The sequence below is a fragment of the Populus euphratica genome, unplaced genomic scaffold, assembly GCF_000495115.2.
Source record: "Populus euphratica unplaced genomic scaffold, PopEup_1.0 scaffold71.1, whole genome shotgun sequence".
NCBI classification, from domain to species: Eukaryota; Viridiplantae; Streptophyta; class Magnoliopsida; order Malpighiales; family Salicaceae; genus Populus; species Populus euphratica.
This window is the reverse complement of record NW_011499949.1, coordinates 651,600-661,518: the sequence shown is the minus strand read 5'-3', so window position 1 is coordinate 661,518 and position 9,919 is coordinate 651,600. Positions and strand designations below refer to the sequence as shown.

Here is a 9,919-nt window from a genome sequence, read left to right as displayed (position 1 = left end):
GGTTTAGTATTATAATATAATGTAATTTTTAAAAATATTTTTTTATTTAAAACTAGACGAAATAACTTTTTTAATATTGTTTTTAGCTCTACTCTACTTCCAAGCGGTGCAGTTAGTCCTCAATTTTTTTTAATAACGCATTTTGTTACTGACGTGTAATATTTTGATTGGATCAACGCGAAGAGTGAAATAAAAAAACCATCAGTTTGACATAAGAAACGAAAAAACTATAGAGGAGAAAGGACAAGGCAGCTGAACTGAGCGGAGCTGATCCTGCTGTCTTTATTTACCGATTTAAGATTTGAACATCAACCCAACCCATTTCAATATCGTCCAGGTAATATTTCGGTTCGTTTTTAATTCTCTTAAAGCTTTCAACTTTAACTGATCACTTCAGTTTTTAAGGAGTTTCAAAGGTGGGTTTTTTTTTTTCAATGTTCTTTCTGTTCCGGTTCGGTAGAGATATATACATAGATGTGATTCATTCATGGAATTAATCTATCTTCTCTTTCGTTTCAAGGGCTTTCATGCTTTGACAAAGTACCAATACAGTACTAAGTTTGACTAAAAGATCATGGTAAAGTATTCTTGGTTTTAGTACTTTGAATGAGTTCCATTGTTTTTTGAAAAAGTGATGACCATGTATTTTTGGTTCTTTAGAATTTCTTAGTTGGAGCTTTTAAACCACCATGCAATGTTTCTATTAATCTTGCTGATGGAAGAACACGCAAGCAGGTACCCTGTTAATTTGTTAACACTGCTCAAGAGTTCTGCTTTTTCTGTATTATTATCTTTGTCAAATATTTTGTTGTTCACAAAATCGAAGTAACTTTGTATCCAAATCTTTTACTTCAATGGTTATTATAACACATCGACTTCACTAATTGGGTTAATTTCTGGGTTGATATTCTAAGCCTCATTGATGGTCAGATTTCAGTTAAGCAATTGGATAACACCAGCGGGTCTTTGATCTTTGTATATTCTTTTTTATTCAATGTATTTGCATTCTTTTCTCCACCCTACCAGCTGAACTCCTAGATTCATCCTCACCCGCTGCTCTTTCAATTGAAATTAAATGCCCTTAAGCTGAATTCCAATGTGTTGACAGTTGAAAATTGCCCATGCAGTACTTTCTTTTGTGCCGTATCAACTTACAAAGAGACCTATAAAATATTTGTCTTTGTATTTACTATCTTTTATCTTTCTATTATGCACGTTTTCTTTTTCTTTTTGCTGTTACCAAGAGTTCTCTGCTTCTTTGCGTTCCTGTTTTCAATTTATTGAGTTGATTGCTTAAGAAAAAGGTTTTGTTCCTACATTTTGACCTGATCTATGTTGCTTCATCTTTCTCTCTCGCATCTCATCCTGCCTATATTAGCATTGGGATGTAATCCACTTAAATAGTACCACTATGTTATCAGGTCTGGTAGATGGAATAAAAACACGGAGTTTGGTCCAATGAACTAATGAGTTTTTCCTAGATATGTTTGCACTGAAGTGATAGATTAAATCTTATTGAGAGACCTTTTAAAAATCATTTTAGTCAAGCATATAACGACCGCTTCTATGTGTTTCTATAGGTTCCTTTAAAGAAGGAAAATGGCCAAACAGTCATGGTTCCTCTCTTCCAAAGTCAAGAAAACATTGTTGGGGAGGTAATCACTGATATTTTTATGGTTGTTTTCTTAATATTAAAAGTTACATAGAGATGTTCTTTTGGTAATGTTGTCATCAAGACTGAAATTGAACCTTATTATTTCTGTATTCGCATTCAGGTTGTCATAGAACCAGTTCAAGGGAAGAAGGTCGAACACAATGGTGTTAAAATTGAGCTGCTTGGTCAAATAGGTGTGTTGAATTTGCTTCCAGTTCTTATATTTAGATCTTGTATTTTAAATCTGGAAGATCATGTTCATGTTGTTATGGTTATCTTGTCATTTTTAAATTAAGTGGAAAATTAATATATATGAGATAAGTGAAGGATAAGCTCTAGAAGCAGGCAATGCTGGAATTCTCATTGCTGAATTATTTGGGAGTTTTGATGCTTGTGTCTAATCTAGGATTTCAAAGCATTGTCAATGCACTTCATAGTTAGAATAGAAGTGAAAAGAAAGCAGTGCTGAGAGCTTCTGCTTCTCGCATAAGTTGTCCATGCCTATAATAGATCTCTATAGTTTGCCATTGGTACTCACCATTTATGTTAAAAGAGTCTTTTGGCATTGTACTAGAAATTTTCAGGTTGAATGCTGTCTTCACCAAGGGGTGGGAGCTTCAAGGGAAAAATGGTGGCTGTCTTTTATTGTCAACTACAACGTAGTAATGTTAAAGAAAGATTATTAATTTATGTTCTGATAAGAATTTTGATTTGGACAAGAATATAAGTGGATATATAAGAAAAGACTTGGAAAGAGAAAAGGCAGACAAAAAGATAGAAATAGAAGACGTCCACTACACACTTATAATCTCTCTAAAGCAGATTAAAAAATGTCATTATTGTTGTAGTATAATTTTTTTTCCCTTGCTTGTTTTCTTTGTAATTGATAGTTCCTCTTTGGAGCAGTTATTGGGTCGATTTTCCTTTGATGTGAGTTACATGAAATTCTAGGACTACATTTCGTTGGCTTATCTCATGAAAGAATCACATTTCTGAGAATGACATATTTCTTCCCCTCTTTGCAGAATTGTATTTTGAACGAGCCAACTTTTATGACTTTACTTCTCTCGGTGAGCACATCTAAACATTTATTTCCTGTAAAATTGGTAACTTAAAGAAGGGCCATATATGGTATGACATGTTCAGTACATCAAGTCTTTTTAGTTTATATATGCATAATAGTTTCATAATTTTTTGAAGACATGGCAATCTATTACTTCATTTTCATTTTTTTTTTATATCATAACTTAAGTTTTGTGGGTGGCATTGTTAATCAATCAGTGTAATTTTTTTTTTTTATCATGATGAACTCTTATCCTGTCATGTGCAGTGCGTGAACTCGATGTACCTGGAGAGTTATATGAAAGAAAGGCATATCCCTTTGAATTTTCTACAGTGGAAATGCCATATGAGTCCTATAATGGAGTGAATGTGAGGCTTAGGTAGGGTATCCTTTTAAATTGCCCAGGCTTTATTATGTAACTGATATTAATTTTTAAGCATTTTTTTTTTTTTGGGGGGGGAGGGGGGGGTGTTCTCAACACCTCAATCCAGCCCTAATTTTTTCATCAGAAGACCAATTTTTGAATTGGCACCTGCTATATTTTTGCCTCTGATACCAATTTGATAGGCTAGGTATGTAAACCCCTTGTTTGTTCATCTGTTTCCTGTTCCTTTCATGTTTTTTCACCTTAACTGTACATGGATTCTGATTCTTGCAAAATGTTATCTCTCCCTTTCTCTCTTCCTGTTATATATTCAATGTAAGAATTCTCACAGTGTGGCATTTGCTACTAAATGATTTTCAGTAGTCATGAAAAGAGGGAACAGTTGCTGATTCTCTAGGCATTAACACACACACATTAGAAAACCATATTTTGGCTGGTTGGTTATACACATACGACATTGTTTAGCAAGATCAATCTTGCATGGTAAGCACAATTTAGTATGTTTTGACTTCGTTTAATACTAGAGCTAGAGCATTTATCTAAAGGTTTCTGTTGCAAGATTTTATTTTTGAAGGAGGGTTTTGGTTAAACTAAAGAGACTGGGTGGAGGTGCTGGGAACCAATTATAATATATTAGGAGAAATTTTGAGCTTAGGGAAGGCATAAGGCCATTTAGAGGTTTGTGCTTCCTGTGAGTTCACAGTGGTGTTCATAATTTCATTTTCTGTACTCCTAGTTTAGACTGCAAACGTTATTAGAAATTATGATGACTTTTGTTTTATGATTTTGAAATTTGAAACTAAAATCAGTGCATTTTTTATTTTTTTTTTAAAGCATGACAGCAAACTCAAGCTTTATCATTGTTTACAGGTATATATTGAAAGTGACAATCAGTCGGAACTATGTCAGCAACATTGTCGAGTACCAGGATTTTGTGGTAAATGAATAATCTTGCTATTGTAGTCATGCTTGTCATATTGACTGGTGATACAGCATACCATTCTTTTCCGATTATTTCCTTTAGTGCTATATCTTGGTTTTGTCAATAAGACACAAAAGTTTGAAAGAAATCTGTTTGCTTTTCATCTTTGGAGACCTCCCCATTATATAGGACTTTACAAGGCTGATTTACAGCAATTAGTGGGCTGATTTATTCAGCATTAATTTACCTGAATAAGGGCTGATTTACATCAATTAGGAGGCTGATTTACAAGGCTAATTTATAAAGCTGATTATTAGGAATTATCATCCCTAACTTTCTGCTGTTAACATCCTCCTCAAATTGATGCTGGTAAGTCAACCAACAATAATATGTCAACAAGAAATTGATGTCGTTATCTAGTCATTAATGTAGTTATCTAGTTATAGCTTTGATAAAGACATCAACAGCCTGAAGATCAATAGAGGTATATGAAAGGGAGATCACCCAATGGTCAAAAGCTTCTTGAATTGAGTGACAATCAACCTTGATGTGCTCAACAAGTTCATGGAAAACCGGATTAGTTGCAATTTGAGTAGTGTTAGTGTTATCAACATGTAGAGGAGTAGGATGGTTTTGTGGAAAACCAAGTTCCATAAAAAGATCACTCAACCAAACAATTCCAAAAACAAGCAGTATGGAACTTCAGTGGAAAATTTAGAAACATAATCTTGTTTCTTATATTTCCAAGAAATCAAAGCATCACTGAAGAGCATATATCAAGCTGCTGTAGGCTGGTAAGTGTCAAGACACCCTGCTCAATCTGCATCACTATAAGCCGTAAGTTGAAGGGAAGAAACAGTTGGAAAGAATAGCTTATAGGTATGAGAACTGGGCATGTAGTGGATAATGCGATGTACAACAGCTAGAAGATGCCGGGAAGAATTCATTAACTGGCTGACCGTATGAACTGCACATGATATGTTTGACTGAGTAATGGTCAAGTAGATAAAACTCCCAACAAGTTTCCAATAAAGATTCGGATCAGAGAGGAGGGCCCCTTCAGCCTTCCTATACTTGACATTCACCTTCAAAGGAGTGTCTTCTGAATTAGTTTCCTCCAAACTAGCCAAGGTGATAAGACCTTGTGCATACTTATGTTGGTTCATGAAAATCTCATTGAATAGATAATATAACTCCAAGCTCAAAAATTAAGCGAGATGACCAAGATATTTCCTATGAAAAGATTCATGCAACATCTTCTAAAGCTTAGTAATCAAAGAAATGTCAGTTCTAGTAACGATAACATGATCAACATAAACCAAGAGAAGAACCATTCCCATAGCTGTTTTATGGAAGAAGAGTGAAGTGTCATCATACTGACTTTGTTCAAAAGAGAAGTTCAGCAGTGTATCATGAAACTTCTCAAACGAGGCTTGGGGTGCCTGCTTCAACCCATAAAAAGAACATTTAAGAATCATATAGATTTCTTCTAATGTGGGGTGCCTGCTTCAACCCATAAAAAGAATATTTAAGAATCATATAGATTTCGTCTAATGTTTTTTTTTTTTTTTGGATTATCTTTTCAGTATAACATCCTTGAGAGTGTTACATAAGATCTTGTTTTTTGGTTAACTTTAATACTCCTGTTCAGGTTCACAACTACACTCCGCTTCCATCAATCAATAACAGCATTAAGGTCAGGATTAGTATTATTCCTCTTCTGCGTGTTATTATTATGTGGATACCTGCATGTCAAAGCAGGTGCTCTTTTGCAAATGTTTGATTGCTTTTTATTTGTACAGATTTCTTTTACTAATTCAATCTGGGAAAGCACATTTGTTCACATTTAAGTATTTTGAATTGTTCACATGTTGATTTGGTCAATACAACTTTATCTCTTTTTCTGCAGCACATCCTATCCACCACCTTGATTGGCCTTAAGCAGCATGAATCATAGCCATAAGTCATGCATATATATATATGTATGTATGTATGTATGTATGTATGTATGTATGTATGTATGTATGTATGTATGTATGTATGTATGTATGTATGTATGTATGTATGTATTTTTTTTCTAATTGTTGCTAGAGGACAGCCTCTGTCTCATTACATGTTGGACTAGAAAACTACTTGGATGCTTGACATATTGAGTTGAGAAGTTTGTGAAGGCGAGTCATGACATAAATGAACTCTTCTTATGAAACTTCAATGAACTATTCTTATAAAACTTGGTGGTTGACTGTGAATTAGCTTTCAAATTCATTCAAAAAATTGATCCTGCTCCGCTTGTGCTGTTTTTGTGGTGCTTGTAGATGGAAGTTGGAATTGAGGACTGTCTTCATATTGAATTTGAATACAGCAAAAGCAAGTAAGTCTAAATGAGGGTTATTTTGAATAAAATTTCACATGATGATATAAGTTGGAAGGGGAAGGGAGCTTTATGCTTTTTTATTGAGTTCAAATGAATCAGGTACCACCTGAAGGATGTCATCATTGGCAAAATATATTTTCTTATGGTGAGAATTAAGATTAAGAATATGGAGCTTGAGATCAGGCGCCGTGAGTCAACGGGATCAGGGCCTAGTACATATGTTGAGACAGAGACCCTATCAAAATTTGAGTTGATGGACGGTGCTCCTGTCAGAGGTACATAGTTTCAAGTTGTTTTTAGCTTTTATCACCAGTAATATGCATGATTGCACTTAACAAATCACTCAGATTTTCTGAGTGGCATCTAACTTTTCAACTCTCTTAGTGATCATTAAATTTATGTCCGTCCTCCTTGAATTTTAACTTGATCTTGATATGTTTAACTTTTTCCTCGCATTTATTTATCTGTGATAAGGCACTGGTGTTGGAAGATTTTAAAAATGTTCTGGCTGTATAATAGGCCCATTGTAGATACCTTTGATGGTTTACTTGTTTATATAAGGCTGTGATAGACTCCTTTATCACACCGCAAACTTTCCATCAGAATGGAAGATATTGAAAAGCAGGAACTAGACAGAGAAAATTATAGTATAACAGTAAGCAAAATTAGAGGATTTGCACCTCTTAATTTGAAGTTTAGCTAAACTGTTAAGTATGGTTACCAATGTATAATTTTTCAGAGCTGTATGCGTGAAATCCACGTGATGATGTATTCGCCAGTAATTGATGAGAAAATGTGAAAACCTGATGCTTTGTTGCACTTATTCATCTTTGTATGCGTGCTGCATGCTGGCCTCTACTCATATTTTGAAGGATTATCACGTTGATGCAATTACTGATGCCCTTAACAGGTGAATCAATTCCAATTAGATTGTTCCTGAGTCCGTATGAGTTGACACCTACATATCGCAACATCAACAACAAATTCAGTGTGAAGTACTACTTGAATCTTGTTCTTGTTGATGAAGAAGATAGACGGTATTTTAAGCAGCAAGAAATCACAGTTTATCGGCTTCTTCCAACTCCTTGATTGATTGTCCATCTCAGAGGAGCTCGATAATTTTAACGTGACAAAAAAGGAAGGAGCGTTATGCTAGTAACACCAATTGGGTAGTTTGCTTCTTTAAAGGACCAAGGATTGGGATTTGTCATGGAGAGATTTCCCTATTTTTCGTGTTGATGGTGCCGTTCTTGATTTTAGTCAGTGAAACTCCTTTCTGATGGCAGAAACCTTTCCATGTTTGGGATACTTCGGACTAAACTGGTTCTATTGTTCTACTTTGGTGGTTGCATTTTAAGGCTGTTCTTTTCGTTGCATTGCAACCTGTACTTTATTCTGTAAATTTGAGGGGTTTTTTTCTTTTCTTTTCCCATCTCCCTTAGAATGTGTTACGAAAATCTTCTTTCTAGGTGTAACTTGCTTAGTTTTTTTCTTTAAATCGAGGTTATCTTTGGATATTGCAGGTTTTATATATTTATATGGGATCTTCAAACCATTTTATACGGGAAAGTTGTAATAATTCTTTCATGCACTTGGGCTTGGGGCATATTTGGGCCACCATTTTATCTCAGCTCAGAATTCTAACAGCACGAGTAACCAGGCACCGACCTGGTATCCCATGAAATCCTAAAAATCAACGGACTTCCCTCTAATCCTTACAAACCACTGAAACGCGATTTTTTATTTAAGAAAATTTCTCAATCAGAATGCAACCATGACTCTCTGTTCGGATTTGTCTCTCGAAACCAAAGGGCAAAGAAGAGCAGCTTCTGTGTTTGGCAAACTAAATTTCTGTATACCTAAAAAGAGCTTCCATCAAAGCAAACAGACCATTGGGATGGCGAATGGTGTTAGTGGCGAGTCCGAAGAGAGCATTGCAGTCTATTCTGGAATTTACGCAAGAAAACTCATGCCCTATTGTATTGGGATGGCAAATGGTGTTGGTGGCGAGTCAGAAGAGAGCAGTGCAATCGATTCTGGAATTTACGCAATAAAACTAATGCCCTCTTGTGTTGCAAATCGAATGACTGATGTTAAATATGAAGCAGCAAGGGATTGCAATGAAGAAGGAACTTCTGAATTTGACAACCTAAAACTGGTGTCTGGTTGCTTCTATCTACCAAAGAAGAGCGAGAGCAGGCCACTCGGACAAGACGCTCACTTCCACTTTCAAACTAAACAGACAATCGGCGTGGCAGATGGTGTTACTGGCAGGTCAGAAAGGAGCGTTGCAATTGATTCTGGGATTTACGCAAGAGAACTCATGAGCAATTGTGTTGCCAAACTGGGTCGCAAACCCAATGGCGCCGCTGTTAATCCGAAACGAGTGTTGAGAACAGCTCATTACAAGACTGCATCAAAAGGGTCTTCCACTGCCTGCGTTGTGTCCCTCAACGGAACCCGTTTGTGCTATGCCAACGTTGGCGATAGCGGGTTTCTTGTTTTCAGGTCTAACCGCTGTGTGTATACTTCAACAATAAAGCAACGTCGCTTTAACCATCCTTATCAGTTAAACAACAGTGGTAGAAGAATTATGGAATTCGATGACATAGTTGATGAGGGTGAATTTGAGGTTGAGGCTGGCGATGTTGTGGTGCTTGGAACTGATGGATTGCTTGATAATCTGTTTGCTCATGAGATTGAAGACATTCTTGAGAAACAGATTTCTTGCGAAACGCCCCATATGCATCCTCATCAGATCGCTGTCGCCATTGGAGTTGCTGCCGAGGCTAATTCACGCAACGAATTATACAAGTCACCATTTTCCATGGCTGCTGGATTGGCTGGATTTGAGTGTGTCGGTGGTAAATATGATGATATTACTGTCATCGTTGCACGGATTGAATCATCTAATTAGCATGCTAGCTAGCTACTCGATAGAGATATAATTATTTCTTTTATTCTTGTAAGGTTCCCGTAATATCACTTGTTTTTGGCGGATTAATTAAATTTTAATTCGTTGAAAAATCAATGATCAGCTCTTTGGCTGATGTGTTTTGTGATTTTTCTTCTTATTTCTTGCATGGTCATTTTTCATGGAAGTTTTGTTCTTTTCATGCTTCATCCTCCTTGCTTCTGATGGTTCTACCATCAAATAGTTATTTTGAGACTATTTCACCATTAAAACACTACAACATTAACAATAATAAATTAAGGTTGAAATATTAATAAAAAGAATTATATGAAGAGAGTTTCAAAAACTAAGCTTTTTTTAGAAATATACATTTTTTTTTTCTTGCTATTCTTTTTTATAATGTTTTTCTAGTTTTTTTTTATATTTGAAGAGAATATTTTTTGTAGTTTATTTTTTCTTATTTAGTATTATTAAGATTTTCTAGTTTTTTTATATAAAGAATTATAATAGCCTTAGCCTTCTGGTAAATAGAAACATAGAAGAATATGAATTAAATACTTTGATTGTCTCTCTATACTTACAGTGTTTTTGGTTTTAAAAGGTTTTG

At 35.2% G+C, this 9,919-nt stretch overlaps 2 protein-coding genes across 3 annotated transcripts; both read left to right on the top strand.

Moving 5' to 3' along the window:
* The first annotated feature begins 209 nt into the window (after window positions 1–209).
* On the top strand, window positions 210–7,982 carry LOC105137834 (vacuolar protein sorting-associated protein 26A-like). Of its 2 annotated transcripts, none has more exons than XM_011043723.1 (12): window positions 210–337; window positions 521–577; window positions 661–735; window positions 1,581–1,655; window positions 1,776–1,848; window positions 2,680–2,724; window positions 2,985–3,096; window positions 3,973–4,039; window positions 5,676–5,720; window positions 6,340–6,395; window positions 6,498–6,673; window positions 7,309–7,982. In XM_011043723.1, exons 2-12 carry the CDS (start codon window positions 575–577, stop codon window positions 7,485–7,487), a joined length of 906 nt encoding a protein of 301 aa, XP_011042025.1. In that variant the 5' UTR covers window positions 210–337; window positions 521–574; the 3' UTR covers window positions 7,488–7,982. The 2 variants fall into 2 exon arrangements, with proteins under 2 accessions (XP_011042025.1, XP_011042026.1); XM_011043724.1 differs by having other exon boundaries at window positions 325–416.
* A 190-nt stretch (window positions 7,983–8,172) lies between these two features.
* On the top strand, window positions 8,173–9,315 carry LOC105137847 (probable protein phosphatase 2C 55). The gene has a single exon (XM_011043745.1). The coding sequence runs from the start codon at window positions 8,173–8,175 to the stop codon at window positions 9,313–9,315; it is 1,143 nt and encodes a 380-aa protein (XP_011042047.1).
* Window positions 9,316–9,919: the final 604 nt, after the last annotated feature.

Excerpts from the sequence above, each read along its gene's own strand:
- LOC105137847 (XM_011043745.1), top strand. The coding sequence starts at position 8,173 with ATGACTCTCTGTTCGGATTTGTCTCTCGAAACCAAAGGGCAAAGAAGA.
- LOC105137834 (XM_011043723.1), top strand. Across the intron at positions 1,849-2,679 it reads TGAGCTGCTTGGTCAAATAG|AATTGTATTTTGAACGAGCC; the intron begins GTGTGTTGAATT and ends CCCTCTTTGCAG. Across the intron at positions 6,674-7,308 it reads GGACGGTGCTCCTGTCAGAG|GTGAATCAATTCCAATTAGA; the intron begins GTACATAGTTTC and ends TGCCCTTAACAG.